This window comes from Lepidochelys kempii, chromosome 5 (genome assembly GCF_965140285.1).
Source record: "Lepidochelys kempii isolate rLepKem1 chromosome 5, rLepKem1.hap1, whole genome shotgun sequence".
NCBI lineage: Eukaryota > Metazoa > Chordata > Testudines > Cheloniidae > Lepidochelys > Lepidochelys kempii.
The window spans coordinates 111,276,996-111,298,101 of NC_136384.1; the positions used below are offsets into that span (position 1 = coordinate 111,276,996).

Consider the following 21,106-nt stretch of genomic DNA (forward strand, 5'->3'; position numbering starts at 1 on the left):
AAAGAAGGAGATCAGGTTGGTTTGGCACAATCTACCTTTTGTAAAACCATGTTGTATTTTGTCCCATTTACCATTGACCTCAATGTCCTTAATTACTTTCTCCTTCAAAATTTTTTCCAAGACTTGCATACGTTTTACAGATGTCAAACTAACAGGCCTGTAGTTACCTGGATTACCTTTTTTTTTCCTTTCTTAAAAATAGGAACTATGTCAGTAATTCTCCACTCATTCAGCACAACCCCTGAGTTTACAGATTCATTAAAAATTCTTGCTAATGGGCTTGCCATTTCGTGTGCCAATTCCTTTAATATTCTTGGATGAAGATTATCTGAGCCCCCCGATTTAGTCCCATTAAGTGGTTCGAGTTTCGCTTCTACCTTAGATATAGTAACATCTACCTCCATATTCTCATTCCCATTTGTCATGCTACCATTATCCCTAAGACCCTCATTAGCCTTATTAAAGACTGAGGCAAAGTATTTGTTTAGATATTGGGCCACGCCTAGATTATCTTAACCTCCACTCCATCCTCACTGTTTAGCGGTCCCACTTCTTTCTTTGTTTTCTTCTTATTTATATGGCTATAGAACCTTTTACTATTGGTTTTAATTCCCTTTGCAAGGTCCAACTCTACTTGACTTTTAGCTTGTCTCACTTTATCCCTACATATTCTGGCCTCAATAAGGTAGCTTTCCTTTCTGATCCCTCCCATCTTCCACTCCCTGTATGCTTTCTGCTTTTTCTTAATCACCTCTCTGAGATGCTTGCTCATCCAGCTTGGTCTACATTTCCTGCCTATGAATTTTTCCCCTTTCTTGGGATGCAGGCTTCCGATAGCTTCTGCAGTTTTGACTTAAAGTAATCCCAGGCCTCCTCTGCCTTTAGATCCATAAATTCTTCAGTCCAATCCACTTCCCTAACTAATTTCCTTAATTTTTGAAAGTCAGCCCTTTTGAAATCAAAAACCCTAGTCACAGATTTATTTTTGTTTATCCTTCCATTCAGTTTGCACTGAATTAGCTCATGATCACTTGAACCAAGATTGTCCCCTACAACCATTTCTTCTATGAGGTCCTCACTACACACCAAAACTAAATCTAAAATGGCATCCCCTCTAGTCGGTTCAGCAGCTACTTGATGAAGGACTCCATCAGCTATCGCATCTAGGAAAATCTGAGCCCTATTATTATTACTAGCACTCGTCCTCCAGTCTATATCTGGGAAGTTTAAAGTCTCCTATGATCACGCAGTTTCCATTAGTATTTACTTCATTAAAGAGGGCTCTATCCATATCAAAATTAGATTCCAGCGGTCTATAGCACACCCCAAGCACTATCACAGGGGAGGCTCGAGTAGTTTTCTTCCTCAATGTGATTTTTGCCTAGATGGACTCTGTTTTATCCATTCCATCGCTTCTTATTTCTTTACATTCTACCTCATCATTGATCTACAATGCTACTCCACCACCTGTACCTTTATTTCTGTCTTTCCTAAACAGCATATGCCCTTCAATACCTGTAGTCCAGTCATGACTACTATTCCACCATGTTTCTGTTATCCCTATACTATCCGTTTTCACTTCCTGCACCAGTAGCTCTAATTCCTCCATTTTATTACCTAGGTTCCTCGCATTGGTGTACAAAATCTTAATTTTTGCTGTTTGGCCTCGCTCACATTCTGTACCTGATTAGACATGGTCATTCTACAGCCAGTATGACCAATTAGACTGGTATCCACACTGCCCTTCCTCCTTATGTCCATTCTCCTACCCACAGCTGTATCCTTTCTTACTTTGTTTTCTTTCCTCTAAATGCTAAAATCTGGCATGGAGATTACCTGGACATCTCCCAACCCCCCCCCCCCCCAAATTCCTAGTTTAAAGCTCTCTTAATCAGTTGTGACAGCCTCCATCCTAGAAGTCTATTTCCTTCCTTACTCAGATGAAGTCCATCCTGAGAGAACTGTCCTCTGTCCATGAACGCCTCCCTGTGGCCATACATCCCAAAGCCCTCCTTATAGCACCACTGCCTAAGCCATCTGTATTGTCATAATCTTGTCACAACTTTGTTGCCCTTCTCTAGGAACAGGCAGAATCCCACTAAAGATCACCTGAGCCTCGATTTCCTTAAGCATCTTGCCCAGTCTAGCATAGTCCCCCTTTATACGTTCCAGCGAGAATCTAGCCATATCATTTGTTCCCACATGAAGGATAAGTAGGGGATTCTTTCCCGCTCCCTTTAGGATCCTTTTCAACCTCAGGTCTACATCCTGTATCTTAGCACCTGGAAGACAGCACACCCTTCTATTCTCTGGATCAGCTCTGGTTACAGGCCTGTCTATTCTTCTCAGTAAAGAGTCCCCGATCACGTAGACCTGCCTTTTCCTGGTGACTGTGCTATTCTCCAGTCTAGCCCCTGTTCCCTCTGGCTGCAAATTCTTTCCATTCCTATTCTCCCTTATAATCCTCTTCAACCTATCCTGTATCCTCCTGGGACTCATATTTGGTGTCGTCTCCATTGACTCTTCCCCCTAAGGGGCCGGTCCTCAGATCAGGTGCAGAGGCATCTCAATCTGGACTGTTCCACCTGTGACAATAATAATAATAAACAACAAAAAGTTGACCCTCACCCCAGTGCAATGTAGAGAATTCATTTGGGCTGTACTTGACACCACTCGAGCCAAAGCCTTCCTCCCCAAGACTCTGTTCCAGGCCATGGTGGACCTCATCTTGTCTCTGCGTGCCCAACCACTCACCACTGCCCACACCTGCCTGAGACTGTTGGGTCACATGGCAGCATGCACTTACATGATCCGGCATGTGTGACTCCGCCTCAGGCCCCTACAGGTGTGGCTGGCATCATCCAGCACAGTCCCCAACCAGCACAATATGGACCAGGTGATCAGGATTCCAGATAGCGTACTGTCTTTTACCTGGTGGAAAAAGATCCTACACTGGCACTGGAGGGAGTCCCATTCACTCCCCCAGTCTTGTTGGTGACTCTTGTCTCTGATGCTTCAGACCTGGGTTGGGAAGCACACTCAGGCGATCTCAGTACTCATGGTCATCAATCCCTGCACCTCAACATCAGGGAACTCAGGGTGATTCACCTAGCCTGCCAAGCCTTTTGGCCTCATATACAAGGCAAGGTGGTTCAACATCTAATGGACAACACAGCCACGGTCTTCTATATCAACAAGCGGGGGAAGCCAGGTCATCCGTCCTACGTCAGGAAGTGCTCCGGCTCTGGGATTTCTGCCTGCAGCACGACATCCATCTCATGGCCGCTCACCTCCCGGGGGCCAGGAAAGCTTGGGCGGAAAGCCTCAGCAGGACATTCTCCTCATGAGTGGTCCCTTCACCCGGAGGTGGTCAGTTCTATCTTCCGCAGGTGGGGAACTCCCCAGGAGGACCTATTTGCATCTAGGCAGAACAGAAAATGCCACGTCTTCTGTTCGTTCCAGGGCAGTGACAGGAGATCCCTGTCAGATGCTTTCCTGCTTCTGTGGTTGGGGGCTCTGATGTACACCTTCCCTCCAGTGCCATGCTGCCCAGGGTCCTCCTGAAGATCAAGCAGGACAGGACAAAGGTCATCCTCATAGGGCTAGTGTGGCCGCACCAAGACTGGTTCAGCATGCTGCTGGAACTCTTTGTGGCAAAACCCTATCACAGATGGTGCTCAGGGCAGACCTGTTGTCCCAGAACCATGGCAGTCTTCTGCACCTCTTCATCTGACGGCTTGGCTGCTGCACGGCTAAATGCGCAAGAACGGCAAGTCCTGTTGGGCAGTAAAAAGTCCTCCACCAGGGGCACCTACCTGACCAAATGGAAGGAATTCACCTGCTGGATGGTGAATAAGGGGGTCTGTCCCAAGCAAGCCCCATTGCAGGTGATTCTAGACTACCGTATGCACCTCAAGCTTCAGGGCTTGTTGCTCTCATCCATCAAGGTCCATCTAGTGGCCATCTTGGCCTTCTATCTACCACTTGAAGGCAGATCAGTTTTCTCTCAGGATACCACAGCCAGATTCCTCAAGGGTCTGGAGCACCTCTACCTGCACGTCAGGGATCCTGTTCCTCCGTGGGACTTGAATCTGGTGCTATCACGGCTCATGGGTCCCTCCTTTGAGCTTTTGGCTTCCTGCTGTCTCCTTCTCCTCTCCTGGAAGGTCGCATTCCTGCTTGCGGTAACATCGACCTTCTGGATAGCCAAGATTCAGATGCTCACCTCAAAGCCACCTTACATGATTTTCTACAAGGACAGGTCCAGCTAAGACCTCATCTGGCCTTCCTTCCTAAGGTGGTCTCTCAGTTTCATTTGAGCCAAGACATTTACTTACTGGTCTTCTTTCCAAAGCTTCATTAATCAGAGGAGGAGCGCAGGCTACATGCCCTGAACATCAGGAGGGCTCTGGCCTTGTACATTGAAAGGACCAAGCCATTCCATAAGTTGATGCAATTATTCATTGCTGTGGCCGACAGGATGAAAGGTCACCCTGTTTCCACTCAGAGAATTTCCTCCTGGATCACTGCCTGCATTCATTTTTGCTATGATCAAGCAAAGGTGCTGCTCCCCAGTGATCGTCACCACCCACTTTATCAGGGTGCAGGCATCTTTGGCAGCCTTTTTGGCCCAAGTGCCTATCCAGGACATATGTAGGGTGGCCACCTGGTCGTCGGTCCACACCTTTACATCCCACTATGCACTGACCCAGCAGGTCCCAATCACTGCAAGCCACCAAACGATGAACTCCGAGCCCACCTCTGTAGCTACTGCTTGTGAGTCACCTTGAATGGAATCGACATGAGCAAGCACTCGAAGAAAAAACGGTTACCTACTTTTTCGTAACTGTTCTTCAAGATGTGTTGCTCGTGTCCGTTCCATTACCTGCCCTCCCGCCCCTCTGTCAGAGTTGTCGGCAAGAAGGAATTGAGAGGGTATAGGGTCGGTGTGCCTGATATACCAAGGCATGAGCACGGCACTCCAGAGTGAGTCACAGCCGGCCCTAAGGATACTGCTAAGGCAGAAGTCTCAGACAACCGTGCACGTGGACACGCACACACCTAGAATGGAATGGACATGAGAAATACATCTCGAACAACAGTTACGAAAAGGTAGGTAACCGTTTTTTCTTATTTGAGTGCTTGTTCATGTCGATTCAATAGTGCAGACCACACAGATTCATCTGCATTCAGAGTAGCAGCAGGAGTGTGTCTGAATGGAAGCTTTTCAGCTCTGCCCATCCAGTCTTTATTGGGGAAATGAGATAAGTAAAGTGCTTCCTCTCTCTTTCTTTCTTTTTTTTTTTTTTTTTTTTTTTTTTTTTTTTGGTGGAAACCACCTAGTATTGTGCATGATTAACACAACTGAATGAATCTGTACTAGTCAGGTTTTGGCTACTACTCAATGAGGAGCTGACGACAATAAACAAAGAGAAGCTACAACTGTTTCCTATTTGGTAGGTAATGTTGTGTGTGCAATGGCTCTGCATTAGTAAGTACTCAAGTGTGGGTACCTTGCAGCACTGCTGATTTACAAGAATGAATGAACTTGATGAGATTAATCACATTTCTGTATCTTGTTCACCATAGGCAAGTATAGAAAGGGGGACTTGTTCCCCCCTCTAATGAAACAGTAAAATGCCAGACTGCACCTCCCCTGAGGTCTCCCTCTGCTTTGTGCCAAGCTAGCCAAAAAGTAAACAGAGTGGTTGAAACCAAGTGGAAACACACGTGTTATTCTGACTTCATTTACACCTGTGTAACAGGAGTAACATTATTGAATTCAGTAGTTACACTTGTTTCTTACCAGTATAAGAGAGATCAGAATCAGACGCATAGAAGAATATGTACAATTAAATGATGTACAGTATAATGAATCGCAAATTACAGTAAAAACTGAAAATAGTGTGTAATTTAGTGTGACAAATGCAGACACAGTGTATGATGAGAACAGGCAGTGGGCCAAATCCATCTAATTGACTTCTGTGACACCAGTCATAAATTTAGCCCGTTGTTACAAACAGTGCTATTACAGTGAGTTTCCTACAGATTCATTGGTGACTGGTGCTGTATAACAGTCACCAGTACAATCCATTATCATTCGTATTGTTGACGAGAAAGGGAAACTCCATTTAATGTGTTCCAACATGAATCAGGAAAATGAAAGGATATCACAAAATCATTTCCAAATCATCTCCACACTGAGCATTTTGTGAGAAATGAAGACTTGTCAAAGCTATGTCACCGGAGTTCACTTTATTCCTTATTTCAACTGAAATTTCATCAAGTTTAATATTTTTATACATATCTCATATGACCACCACTGCTTTCTGATATAATTGTTTGTTCATGTAATTACTACAAGCCCATGCATGGTATGAGAATGATTTTCTATGGATGTTTCTTTTATGTAGGGAAAAATTGGGATGTAAATTTGATTTCTAATGATATGAGGCTGAGTTCTGGCTTGAGCCATGTATGCATCTGAAGGTCAGGAGGGAGCATCCCTGTCCAGGGGGAGTGTGCAACTCATCCTAACAAGCTGTGTGGCTGTTTGCCCCTTCAAGTAGCTAGAGTGCTTATAGGGGATTGTGAGGCTGATTCTGCTCAGAGGTGATGGATATGGTCCTTTTAGTTCAAGCAGTAAAGACTTGTTCTTTGAGATCCTGGGTTCATCCCCCCAAGATGTAAACGAGTAGAGCCCCAATCCTGCAAAGACTTCTTTCACGCACCATGTGTAATCCCATTGACAGTAATGTAGGATTGAGGCCTAAGAGAATAGACCACAAAGCTATTTTTCACGCCTGACATAGGTCATATATTTAAACTCAGTTCTGCAGAGGTGATTGGCTGATGCATCTGGTCACACTATACCAGCTAGTTTCTTATAGGAAAATACCTTTGCACTGGAAACCAATGTATATATGAGAATTCTGGGTAGATCTTCAGTCATCTCTGATCTTACCTTTTGTTTTTAATCCACAGAAAGTCAGTGAGAAGGTTGGAGGTGCAGAAGGAACTAAGTTAGATGATGACTTCAAAGAAATGGAGAGGGTAAGTCTGAACATAAGTATTAGTTTTTTGTGTTTTGTTTTTAAATCCACCATAAAAAGATAAGTGATTTAGCAGCATGAGTCTCCTGACTTATATTCCTAAATCATTGTACAGCTGAGTTGCACTTATGGTCTGTTACCCCCTTTTATTTTCTAATAAAGAAATATAAATAACAAATATTACATGCAGAGATCAGTGATATCTGCCTCAATTTAGCCCTGAGTTAATCCACTGTAGTGGATCCCTGAAAGCAGAAAGTTTGCCTGGATGGATGAATATTCTTATGGCACAAAGATCCCACAATCCTCAGCTCATTGAGGTCAGTCAAGAAGGGCAGAGCTGGCTGAGGAAAGACTGTATCCAAGATGCTCAGGATATTTGCAGTTTCAGAGCATCCCCCCAAGCAGCCTTCACTGGGCAGAGCTCCTTTGGATCTAGAGCTGCAGTTAAGATATGCCTTCCCCCATCAGAAACTCCATGGATGCTGAAAGTGACAACAGCACCTGCCTTCCCATGGCTGTGAATCCCTCTTGGAAGAAAAGGGATTACAATACTGTGTGGGTGTATGTAATGGGGTGTCCACCCAACACAGGACTGACAGGAATTAAGATGGCCAGGTAGGCCAATTACCTCTACAGACTGCACCTGGAGGAGAGCAGGAAGCTAACTGAAAGCAGGCTTAGCTGGGCAGGAATGGGGGTGGGAGGGGGGGCTATAAAGCCAGGTAGCTGGCAACAGACAGGGGCTGCTGCTGGGAAAGGCCAGTCACTCCCTGGGAAAAGAGAGGAGTATTTGGAGGCTTCAGAGGCATGCAGCCTGCAGTCACTTCCTTGGAAGTGGAAGCAGGGGTTGGAGTTGATACACCCAGGGACAGGAGGGGAGACGGGGGATAGGAAGCAGTCAAGGGAGGAAGCAGTGAGAATGGAAAGCCCAGAACTGCTGAGTTGAGGGTCCCTGGACCGGAACCCAGAATAGGGGGTAGGCCCAGGTTCCTCTACAAGGCACTGAGGGTGTGGCATAGACCAGTGGGGCAGTGAACTGGAATACTGCCTGGGTCACCGTGGGAGTGACAGAGGATTGAAGGACTGTACCCCAGAAGGAGGGAAATGCTGAGTGACCTAGCCAGAGGGCTAAGCTGTGAAGAGCACACTGCAGTTTCTGGAATGAGAAAGGGTCAGCAGACCAGAGAGTGAGTCAGAGCGACGGTGTACAAACTGCGGAAGGAGGAGTCTGCCTCAAGAGCTAATCCCCTGAGTGACCAGGAGGAGGCTCCAGACCAGTGGTGAGTGATGCATCCCATGACAGTGTATACACACAATCTTTCATCTAGAGGGGTGAACACTCCACACCTGTATGCTTAGCTCTCCCTCTCTCTGCAAAAATGTCATCCTGAACATAGAGGAAAAGCATAAGTGGGGGCCTTTCCTTGCTCACATTACTAAACATCTGTAGAATTTATTTTGCTCCTGCTTTGCACTGAGGCAAAACATAAAAATTATCATCAAAAACAATTTTTTTAGAAGGTTCTCAGCAGTTGAGATTTATAATGAAAACTAGGACAATGCTTTAGTTAAGGGTGAGTTCCATTTTATGCTTGTGAACAGTGTGAGATTGGCACCCCCAGAGAATGAAATCTATTGTTTATCCACAGAACAGCAAAGTCATATGCACCAACCCACACCATAGTTCTTCAACTCTGACATAGAGGGACCAGCTCTAGAAGTGACCAGCTCAGTCCCCATGGCCATTCATTCAATGCTCTCTGCAAAGATTGCTGATATGGTTGCCAATTAGAGCCAAATCTAGAGGTGTTTGTTCATATGGACAGCACTCTGCTAGGAAAGGATCATCAGTGCGTATTCCATAGGTCACTGAGCTACCATGATATGCCACAGTAACTAACGTGTTATGATCTATCTGGATTGCAACACATGGTCAACAGGTGAGATTCTGTACTCCCTGATCAGCCTTCTCAGCTGTGAAGGCTCCATACAAGCATGGTGGAATTAAACATTACAAATAAGTACATTTTAAAACAAAATTGTTCACCAACTTTACCTTCCACAGAAGTGTTGTGAGGCTTAGAAATGTAAGGATGAGATTACTCTTCTTGAGAATGCTAAAGTGAGGGATTGGAGCAGAGAAAACTCCTCTCCTCTCTGTCTTCATTATCCAAGATGCTCGCTTCCAGCCCTTCAGTAAACACTGGAAATGTTCTCTCCCCTGATGCATAGTCCCTGCCTGTTTTACATGCTCTGCTACCCAGCTCTTCAACACAGAGCCACTTCTGGGCTTGGTACCAGGAAGGTCTGCTACTCCCTGCTGCCCTTCGCTATTGGGAAGGAGCCAGAGCTGACAGATGATAAAGACAAGATACTATGGGAGGGAGGGCAGGCAGAGGAAGCTGTGACTAGCTCATCTCAGGTGATTTTTTTAAAAAAAAAATTAAATAAAAATGTAGTGTTTGGAGAAATTTACTCTGCAGGACAGAAGATGTACTGTAGAGAAGTACAACAATGTATTTGCGTAAGTGCAGCATGCATGCACAATATGTAATAGAGAACCACAGATCTACGGAAGCAGACTCAGAGCAACATTAGAGGTTTTTAAGGTCAGGCTTGACAAAGCCCTGGCTGGGATGATTTAACTGGGAATTGGTCCTGCTTCGAGCAGGGGGTTGGACTAGATGACCTTCTGGGGTCCCTTCCAACCCTGATTCTATGATTCTATGATTCTAACATATTTCTGTTTGGGCCTGATCCTGAGAGGTGCTGCATAGCCCCTGGCAAGTGCTGACTACCTGGAACACCTAAGGAAATCAGTGGGTTTTGAGGATGCTCAGAGTCAAATACATCTGGCCTTTATGGATCTGGGATCTCAACCATTCTTTTCTTCTTGTTAAAGAAATAAATTATAAAATAAGTATTTCTTTAAACATAAACTATCGTTACACATATTTTCCCAATATAACTTTATTGAAAAGCTAATGGAGAACTTACAATTTAAAAAATGCTCCCATAACATTAAAAACATTTAAGTTTTTAAAAAGAAAATGGGTGCAAGAACAGATATCAAAAAGGTACATGAGAACTCACTGACTCCAACAATATGAGCAATTATAACAGAGAAGTTTACTATGAACTCAATTCAAATCTATACTCTTGGAAACAAAGCCAGAGTCCCAACATAACTGACGGTGAAAGCGTGCTTGGGAGAGGTATTTTTGAGATGATTTTGAGCATGACCTATTGTTTGTTGTTTGCTGTGTTATAGGTGTATTTATAAAGTCAAAATAAATATGTTGGTAATTTGTGAATTGCTGCTGTTGTGAAAAGAAGGTGAGATTACTCAGGATAACTTACTGTTCTTATCCAAAGAGAACCTCAAAGAGCCACAAAACCCCAGGTGCATGGCAGACTTCTTACAGCAGCCAATATGTTGAGGTTATATTGACGCTTCAGGACCTTTGCACAGTAACAAACTTCTGCCATCATACAAGTGAGAACATGTCGTCTGATTCTAAAGAAGGGCAGCATGTTTTTCTGGATTTCTGTAATATGGCCTCAGTTCATCTCCAGAGGCAGATTATTCAGCTGAGTGTAAAATGAGGAGGGGTATTTGATTCTGGGAAGCCTGTGCAGGGTATGATGTACTGGTGTGATAGCAGCTCACCAGTCAGGCCCTCTCAGGAGACCAACTGCAGGGAGTTACATGGTCAGACGTAGAGAAACTAGTAGTCCAGCAGTAAGGTATGGATTACAATGGCTAGCTCTCCCTTGAAGAAAAAGATCTCTTTTTTCCTTGTACCACTGCTTCGCTCTTGTTGCTGCTTAGGGTTTGGAATCTCCTTGGGAGCTGGGCCTACAAACATGTGGTTCTGCTCCAACTCAGGAGATGGCTTGTTTATGCAGTATAACCGTTCACCAGGTATGTTATCTTATAATCACCCCGCCCAGCACCACTGCTACACTTATCACTCACCTTCTCCAACAAGAATCCTCAGGGGAATAAATCTAAGAAGAAGAAAAATGAGTTTTCTTCAAAATTTCACTTTTGTCTGTCTTGTGTCTCTCCTTTTTATATTTTTCTCATTATAATTTCAGAAAGTAGACGTCACCAGCAGGGCTGTGATGGAAATAATGACCAAGACAGTAGAATATCTTCAGCCCAACCCAGGTAATGAAACTTCTAACTGAGTCGCAGTATGCTTTAAAGATGTTAACCGTTTCTTGCTTGTTCTAGTTTAGAGAATACTTTGTCAGTAGCCTTTGCCACTGTACTGCTTAACCACCCTTCTTGTAAGGGGACTCAGCTGGGACTTGTCGCTTGGTGGGGCAACACATCGCCTCACTACGCTCTCTACTGGATTGGGGAATACCCAGTCTATGGCCCAGGCCCTCAGGCTGGGTCCTGCAAGCAGTTTGATATAAGCCCAGGCCCTGGGACAGGGCAGGGCAGCAAAGAAACAGTCAAGGGCTCAGACCCTCAGGCAGAGGCTGAGCAAATAGTCAATATAAGACCAGGCTCCTAGCTTTAGCAACCAGGGGGAGACTGCCACCCGTGAGGTGGGTGGCAGGGGGGACGCAGGCCCACCCACTCCACTGCATCCCAGCCCGAGGTCCTAGCAGTGGTCGAAGACTCGCTGCTGTGCCAGTGGGGATCCTGGCCGCAACACACTGACATGGGCTCTGGCTGTGCTGCAGCCAGACTGGGGTCGGCTGCCCCCGGGCTACTTCCGGACTCCCTCTAGAGGGTACCTGGGCCTACAGGCGAGGGGTAGACTTGGCCGCTCCTCTGGGCGTCGGTCAGCATCCGGCATTGGCCGGTCCGGCCAGTCCTCGGGTCAGCCGCGGCTTACCGGGTCTCCCAAGCCGGAGCCAGGCCACGGGTATCTGGCCTCTCCAGCTGCTCTCGCCCAACTGAGCTCTGGGGTTGGGCTTTTCTACTTCCTGTCTTGCACCTTGACCTCTTGGGGGGAGGGGGGCGGGTGCAGGATCCACTGGCTCCACCCGCTTTTGTGTCTGGGGAGGTTCTTCCCTCGGTGGGGTGGTGGGGCACCACACCGCGTCACTACGCTTCTCTTGGGAACTAGTTCTTTCTGGTATATTCCAGTGGAGTATGTTTCAGTGTATTGTGTGTATGTGTCCCTTGCACATACATGTGTTGATTCTGATCTCAGTTATGCTGGTGTAAATTAGGATTAACACAAAGTTAATGGAGTTACACTGGAGTGAACTACATTAAATGAGATCAGGTGGTGGTGATGGTTTCTCTAGTACCAAGGCCAGTTGTGCCAATAGTAGCATCAGATTATTCAGAATTACAGCCGCCCGTTTCAAATTAGAAAGTATAGTTTTCTGTCCTTCCCAGTAGCCAGCAATTAATCAATGTAGGCTACGCTGGGAGTTAAAATGTGGGTGAATAAGTGGTGTGGGGTTCTCCTGAATTTTCAGCCGAGCTTGGTGAAGTCTCTCTCATGTGACCATTCGAAGACTTCACAAAAATTACTTGCTTAATTGAGGTAATTTCCTAAAATAGGTAAAATAGAGTTGCACTCAATACATTTCAGGATGGTTTGCATAGTTGTTTAACCTTCCTGGGCAACCTCCTTTTTTAATCTGTTGTATTGGTTTCATTTCAGATGCTTTCTGCTGACTACTGCAGTGTCTGAGCATGAGATTTGATTATAATTAAATTCACTGATCCTCCACTCTCATATTATGGAACAATCTAGAAAGTAGAAACGGATGAATATTTGCATCAGGATCTTAAAAGTGAACTGAAAAGGTTTTGCTGAAAGTTTAAAAACTTGATTTTAAGAATGCAAAAAAGGAGATGCTAATCATGCCTACCTCTTGCATAAGATGTTTCATCTGTAAATCTCAAAGTGCTTTATCAAGGACTCACTATCATTATCTCCATTTTATAGATAGGAACGTAGGCTTAGAAAGTGATTGCTGAGAGTCCTACAATGATGATAAAGCTGGGACTAGAACCCATGTAACCTGAGTTATAGTCTAGTGCTACCCACTGAGTGAGTGTTACTTTAAAGTATAACTGTCACTGTATTTTAATAAAATTACCCTTTCCAAAAAGAACCTGAGACTCCTACCTTGTGAGTGGCATCAGAAATACTATATGTGAGGGAAATCAAGATAGGGCTTTAGAATGGGAAAGTTATTTCAAGCCTGGGTTGACAGAGAAACCTGGAATGATACAGTTCTAAATTTTTCATTGTCTAGGGGATGTCTACACATGGATTAAACAAACCCCGTTCTGGCCTAGGTCTGCGGACTCAGGCTCATGGGGCTCAGACTCCAGGGCTGAAAAACTACTGTGTAGATATTTGGGCTTGGACTGGAGCCCAAGTTCTGGGACACTACGAGGATGGAGGGTCCCAGAGCTTGGGCTCCATCCAATATCTATGCGGCAATTTTTAGCCCCAGAACCTGAGTTAGCTGGCCTGGGCCAGTTGTGGCCATGCCACAGGTCTTTTGTTCCTGTGAAAAGGTACCATTACAGCCTGATCCAGAGCCCACTGAGGTCCGTAGAAAGACTTCCATTGAGATCAAAGGGTTTTATCTTGGGCCCTTAGCAAGGCAGCAAATATTTTAGGGTAATTTTTTGTTCATCTTCAGCACTCAATACATTTGTGAGCAATGGCTACATATTGTTTTATCAACATTTGGAATCTTGGAGATTTAAAACAAATTTGAAAAGCCAAACCCTTTGAACTTTACCATTAAATCAATCCATCTAACTCTTCCTTTTCTTTCAAGACTGAATAATCCTAATTTTTGCCTCTCCCATCATATGTAAACCCTACTGTACTTCACATAAACCATCTTTGTTGCTCTTATCTGACTGTTTTCCATCTGTTATGGCTCAGATTTGCAAAGGAACCAAAGGGACTTCAGCACCCTATTCCCATTGAAATTTGATGGGGTTCTGAGCACTGGGAGAGGGAGATACCTGCAGGAGACTTGAAGGTGGGGTAGGCTTGCCAGACAAGCTAACCAGAGACATCTGGCAAGGGGAGGGAACCACAAGCAGCTGGTTCCTTATAAGAGAGCTGAAGCAGTTGCTTGAGGGAGCTGACTCTGTAAGTCTACAGGGGAGTTAGTGGCAAGCTGAAACCCAGGTGAATCACCCCCTTAAAACTCATTGAAAAAAGGGAAAAGGCTAGATGAAGGAACCCTTTCACTCACCAGGCTCTGCGGTAAGAGCTATGCCTTGGCCTCTGAATTCTACTTTTGAGTTGTTATCTGAATAAACCTAAGCCCCTATAAGGGTGGTAATTGGACAAGCAAGTGTGTAGGGTCTCTGTAAAAGGGCATGGAAGAGGGAGAATAAAGGCAGAACAGAGACACCCAGCCACAAGATGGGACATGGGGGCAGGCATCTCATCCACACATACCTAATTCACCGAGGCTTCTTTGAAAATTCCAGCCAAGATGTTTCTTAAATTCAGGTGAACATAGCAGTGTCAAAAAAGTGTTCCATTGCTGCTATAATGCCTTCAAACAAATTGCATTTTTTAACAGACCTCACACATCCAGTTTCCTTTTCTAACTGCCACTGCACTCTGAGCAGATATCTCTATTGAGCTACCTGGGATAAGCCAAACTGTTCACGGGGATAGTCAAAGTATTTCCATTAGGCTTCATAACTCTTAAACATTTTACATTAGAGGCTCCCATCAGATCATACACAGCTACAGCAGTCTCTCAGTAACACCAATGACTTACTATGAGAAGAACTTGGCCAAGCCAGTACATGTGAAAAGTTTGGCTGTTTTTTGTCAACGTGAGTTACCTTACACTTATCCAAGTTCAATTTAGTCTGGAAAGCTGTTGCTTAGCTTTCAGTGGGTTGTCTTAAAGGATATATAAATACCAGACAGGAATAAAATCGGAAGGAAGCCTTGAGAGAAAAGGTGGTCCACCGGTTAAAGCCGTAGCCTGGTACTTGGGACACTTGGGTACCAACCACTGCTTTGCCACAGACTTCCTGTGTGATCCTGGGCAAGTCATTTAGCCTTTCTGGGTATGTATACACAGACTTAAACACCTGTGGCTGCCCCAGGTCAGCTGACTCAGGGTCATTGGACCGGGGCTGTAAAATTGCTGTATAGACATTCAGGCTCAGGCTGGAGCCCTGTGAGGGGGGTGGGTCCCAGAGCTCAGGCTCCAGCCCAAGCCTGAATGACCACACAGCAATTTTTAGCCCCACAAGTCTGAGCGAGCTCACCTGGTCCACCCACAGCTGTAGCACAGGTCTTTTATTCCAGTGTAGATGTAGTCTTTGCACCTCTGTTCCCTAACTAGTGCGCCAAGACCTGTTCGTTCTATCTTAGATCCTTATGTGCCCCCATTGCCATCTTATCTGAGCACCTCATCATCGTTAATGTATGCATCTTTCTACAACATCCTGTAAGGTATGGAAGTGCTATAAGCCCCATTTGATAAGCATGGCATTGAGACCCAGAGTGCCTAAGTGACTTGCCCAAAGTCATGGAGAAAGTCTGTGGTGGAGCAGGGACTTGGGGGACCTGGGTTCAAGTCCTAGAGTGCCCTAGCCATCAGACTACCCTTCCACTCTCTTATTACCCTGCTAAAAAGATTGCATTGTGGAAGAACCTAGAGGCTGATTCTGATCTTGTATACATCAGTTGTAACTCCACTGAAATCACCATGGAGTAACTATGAAGTCAGTTGCAGTAGTATAAAACCAGTTTGTGTGACATAAGACTCAGTCCCTGGGTCTTGTTGCTTTCATTTGAATAAATAATATTCTTTGAGGCATACTGTGCAGTAATTAGCTAACAGCTGAATGGGTTTGTGTGTCTGCAGAAGTGTGTAGACATCTGCCATAGCATAAAATAAAATAAAAGGCCATTAACCAGACAAATTTCTTATCAGAGTAATTGGCCAATTTTCATTCTCCTTGAGTGAGTAAGTATTAAGGTATCGTATCTTCCTCTTTTGTGGGTCTTACCTCTGCAGCATGCAAATGTGACCGGTAACATGTATAAACAGAAAAGAGAAACAAAATCAGATCTTACAAATGTGATTCTAAAACATAGTTCTGGAAATAGTTGCTGAATGGGAGCCTACATTGGTTATATTCTGGATTCTGGCCAAGATTCTCAGCAGTGCGAATGATTTGGGGTGCCTTAGTCTCTTGGGGGTCCAACCTGAGTCATCTAAAAGGGGCCAATTTGCTGAGGTGAGATGCCCAGCACTTTCTGAAAAATCAGTCCCTTTAAAGATCTCTTGAGTTGAGCACCCAAAATCTGAAGAACCCCAAGTCACTTCTGAAAATCTTAGCTCAGTGTTTAAAAATACACACATGGCCTCCGCACCTTACAGGATTCCTTCCTCGGGCCATGGTGCTGCACAGTGCTTTAGTGAGGTTCCATGCTCATACAGGATCTGCCAGCATGGAGCTCATTGTTGGATTGGAGCTACAGGCACGCAGAAGACTCAGGTTTGGTGGAAGGATAGACTAGTGCACTGTTTCTCAATCTTTTTGCTATCAGGGACCAGCTTGTTGCCTTCCTACACTGTGTCAGGGAGATCTCAGGAACCTCGGTGCTGGTCCAGGGACTGGTCGTTGAGAAACACTGGACTAGTGTGATACAATGGTCGATTTATGAGCGTTGCAATGGTTGGCTTGCAGAGATCAGACAGAAACAACAGACAGCACTTGCAACAGTTAGGCAGCTTAACCAAGAGGAACCAAGGCAAAATCATAAAAATCTATTTTAAATATTCTAGAGCTGGAACATTTGAGTCATATGTAATGTATCAACACTATATATGAATCCTGTAAGAATTCCATATGCTGTGTGAAACAGATCAGTAATCTAACAGTGATGTAAACATGTATAATTAATAGACAGCTAACATATTGTCATTACTTCTGACTGCCCCTACCCTGCCATGAGGCTTGCTGGAGAAAGCTAGCAAATCTACTGACAAAAGCAGTTAGATCTCTTGGGTGCTCCTATGCAGTGCAGTCTTCATTTCTGTGCTCAATTCCCACTTTAGGCAGCTCCCCACACAAATTTTTATTTCAACTTTATATAGTCACAGAAGTCTCTTCCCCATAGAAATGCACAGGAGGGGGCAGAGGGGTTTGGAGTGGTCTCCCTGCTACCACCTTTCCTCCTTCCTGTTGTGCACCATGACACAGAAGCAGTCAGCAGCGGGTTGGTGTGCAGATGTTCTCATACTATGACACAGGCGTGTGTTTGTGTTTCAGTGGTTCCTTTCCTCTGCCTCACATCGTGACACAGGCAGGAATCTTGCAGGAGCCTGCCTCCCACCGTAACACTGTATGGGAAAGGCATAGCTGGTGGTTACAGCAAAGGTGAGGAGTTATGCCAGGGAGGACCCTATCCTTCTAGCAGCTGCATTTCTGGTAGTTCTCAGCAGCTCTCCCTACTGCTAGCAAACACAACTCCTATGGTTATAGTCATAGCCTGAATAAATAACATCCCTAGCTCCTAGAAAGTCCAATCTGTGCTGCAGTCAGTACTGTCCGTTTTTACTTCACCATGCTGCCCGCTGCTGAGAGGTGAGGAGCTATGACTCCGGCTGACACTACTTTTGGTTCAAACAAAAAACCTGCAGTTAACAAAGTAGATGCCTCTATTCTACTCACGTTCAAGTATTGACTCAAATTGTGCTGTGAGGAGAATAGGAAAGTTATTTTCTTTATGAAGTGTTGCCTCTCTGTGGGGCTGGGAGCTGTTTCCATGTGAGCCACCACAGTCTCAGAGGCTGCAGTCAGCACATTTGAACAGTTGGGAATTGGAGGCAGTATCTGACAGAGAGACCAGCTAGTGCAGCCAGGTGAGGGGAATACAACAGAGCAGAATTGCAGGCCCTCCAGGCTGAAGGAAGAGGGCTGAAGGAAGAAGCTGAAGGAAGATCCCTGGCCTGTGAATGGGGCAAATTATCTGTTCCCCTGCCTCTTCCCTCTCCTCAGGTCTTCCTGCTCTGAGTACAAAAAGGAAGATGCAGGGCTGGCCAGCCTAGCCTGCAGAGGACTGGGAGAAGGGACAAGGGGCTACAGCAGCTCTTTTTGCCCTACAATGAGCTTATGTGGAGAGGAAACAGTGTAATGAAGCTGTCCTGTAGTGCTAGGTAGCTGCTCTTCCTTACTACAGTCACTGCCATCAGTGGGGGAGGAGGGAAGAGACCCTGGCAATGAATTGGGGAAGGGAACAGAGGCTTGCAGTAACTTCTTGTTCAAAGATAAGCAAGAGAAATGGGATCATGAGTGACTGAGCTCGACCTTCCAAATAGAACCCAAACAGTTGGTTTTTGTGAAGAGTGGAGAACAGGAAGGATTGCTGACAAGACTCATGGAGGAGCGTGTCCCTCTTTCATGCTAAACCAACACCACTTTTACCAGAGGCAGTGATCTGGGCATAACTTCGCCATAGTGCAGCAGATATTGGAAGTGGAGTATCCTAAAAATAGGAGTCTGCAAAGCTAGGCCATAAATTATCTTTGATCACTCAGCAGACATTATTTCAAAACTATTAAAAGAATAGAAGGCTACCATTGAAAGGCCTTTCAGAACATACTTGCCAAACATGAGAAAGTAGTCAGTGATGGTGCAGTCATAAATGAGGCAGTAGCTTAAACAATTCAAACCCAGTTCAAAGATTTCCAAAATAACCCATGAAATTAAGGGCTTGATTCTCCTTTCACTTACACCAGTGCATATCAGTGACAACTCCACTGAAGTCAATGGAGTTATGCCGGTGTAAAACTAGCACAAGAGGAAAATTAGGCCCTGTGTTTTCAGTTAATGACATACAATTGTGTGCAAATACAGTGACCAGGAATGCTGCATCACTGACGGTCTTCTAACTACTGGAAAATTACTTGAATTGGCATGATACAGATTCCCTCCAATTTGATGAATCAAAGAATGTGACTGGCACAGCTTAATTGGAGATATTTGTGTGTAAGACCACAGCAGTAGGGAAGATAATTTGATGACACTGCTGCTGATGATGAAAACAGGAGAGAAGGATATTTATGAGTTTAAGAAGCACTAAACAGAAAGCTTTAAATGGTAATTAAAGTGGCTTTTATGTCAACAGATGGAGCACTGTTTATTATAGGGTCCAAAGCTTCATTGCTCATCATCATCAACAAGCACTCTGCAGAGAAAGCAATAAGCTTGATACATGTTACGGACATAGTAGTAAAATTGTTAGCTCCCCTTTCAAGCCTGAGGCATTCAACAGTGTTATCCAGATTCAGCCACAAGCTCCAGCTGCTCTGCAGCTATCTGGCAGTGCAAAGGTAGCCATACACCTAACTTAACTGCTTGGTTACAGTTGCTTTGCAAAGCAAGAGAGGCATAAAGCAACTGGAGCTAACAATGAATCTGGCCATGGCTTCATTGGAAGTCTGCTTAGTAAATAGAACTGGTTGAGAAACACTATTTTTTCTCCCAGAATTTTTTTTAAAATTCCCCAAATTTCTTCTTACAATTATTTTTTTTGTTGTTTTTGTTTTTTGATGAGATACCACAAAAGTGCCAGTTTTCAGAAAACAAAACACAGGTTTATTGGCTTTTGTAAACAGAAACATTTCCTGTTTGGTTTGGATTTTGATTTTGATTGAAAATTCAGAAAATTTCTAAGGAGACAAACATTTTCTGCACAAACTTATTTTCTTCAATAAAATATCTTTTGTTGGGGGCAAGGGGGAAGGTTGAGATGAAATAGAGCTCTACTGATTAATATGATGCACCCTGAGGAGATCTGATTCTGCAGGCTGGGATGTGAGAGTTTAGCAAAACTTTAGTTTGACACTGTTAGTTTCTAATTTCAAATTTTAAAAAAATCTTTTACCTGACATTGGTATATACTTGGAATGAAGAAATGGGAAATAGGACAAGCTTTTCGTGATGCTGTGTGTGACGGGGTTGGGACTCACCACCGCAACTCCTCCTACTGGCACATCTGGGAATTAACTCTGTATGTTGCGGAGTGCCCTCTGCCAGTGGTGTCCCATCCATCATCTGCTGTGCTGGTATCTGGACTCGCGTTGCTCCCCACTCAGCGATGTCCACTTCAGGACACTGCCCTCCGGCAGTGCCCCCAGTCCATCCTTGCCCCCTTCCACAGGGAGGGGGGGTTGTTAACAGCAGTCTTTCCAGTTCGCTCCTGCCACAGTGGCCAACCACAACCCACAAAGGTCTAGTTCTTTGCTCAAGGGCTGGCTGCAGTCTATCACGGCAACTCTTCCACGGTCAGGTGCTGTACAAGGTGGGGGGGACCCAGGCCCACCCACTACTCTGGTGGCAGCCTCTCTGCCCTCCTTCTCTCCCCTCGCACCCTCTAGGCCCTTCCGGTCAGGGCCCACAATCTGACAGGTATCGGGCTGGAGCTCTCCTCTGCTCCCCCAAGCCTGCCCAACACTGCGCTGTCCAAGGTGCTGTTCTCCTTAGCTCAGGAGACAGACATTCCCCTCTGAAGATCTGGGAGAAACTGATGGCTTCTCTCCTGGGTTCCCTCGGCTCAGCACTGATTGGCTCCCCCACAGGCCCTCTCCGATTGGCTGCCATTCTGCGCAGACACTCTGGCCTGTTGTAGCCCAGTCTTGCCTGGGGGGTGGGGCACTGCCCCACCACAGTGTGATAAGCTTGATTTTGCACTCGAAAGCTAACAAACTCTCACTTCAGGGAAAAGAGAGCATATTGTTAACAGAAGAGCAATGAATTTACTGAAAGGGAAGTTGGGTTTGAAGATATCACAAATGAAAAAAATAATTACAGAACTGCCTAACCATGAAAATAACCTCATGGGAGATTGAAGGGGACAAAAAATTAATATAATTAAAGGTCAGGGTTGAATTGGCTAACTTAAAAAAACAGTAATGCAGAAGGAATGTGACATTAGATTTAAACAGTGAGAAATTGAAGCCGCTGGCAATGTTTGTTTTAAACTCTATTATGGCAGCTTTTTAAACTGATTGTTGTTCTTTTTTATATATTTCAGTGTTGTGAGTTCTCTGCCAAA

At 44.9% G+C, this 21,106-nt stretch overlaps 1 protein-coding gene across 3 annotated transcripts in view; it reads left to right on the forward strand.

Annotated features, from left to right (window-relative positions):
* The window catches only part of SH3GL2 (SH3 domain containing GRB2 like 2, endophilin A1), a 144,629-nt gene that overhangs the window by 103,618 nt on the left and 19,905 nt on the right, over positions 1-21,106 (forward strand). For all 3 annotated transcript variants that reach the window (XM_078852938.1, XM_073345468.2, XM_073345469.2), the window contains exons 2-3: positions 6,985-7,053; positions 11,157-11,229. In XM_078852938.1, coding sequence (XP_078709064.1) covers positions 6,985-7,053; positions 11,157-11,229 — 142 coding nt within the window. The remainder of the gene's footprint in view (positions 1-6,984; positions 7,054-11,156; positions 11,230-21,106) is intronic.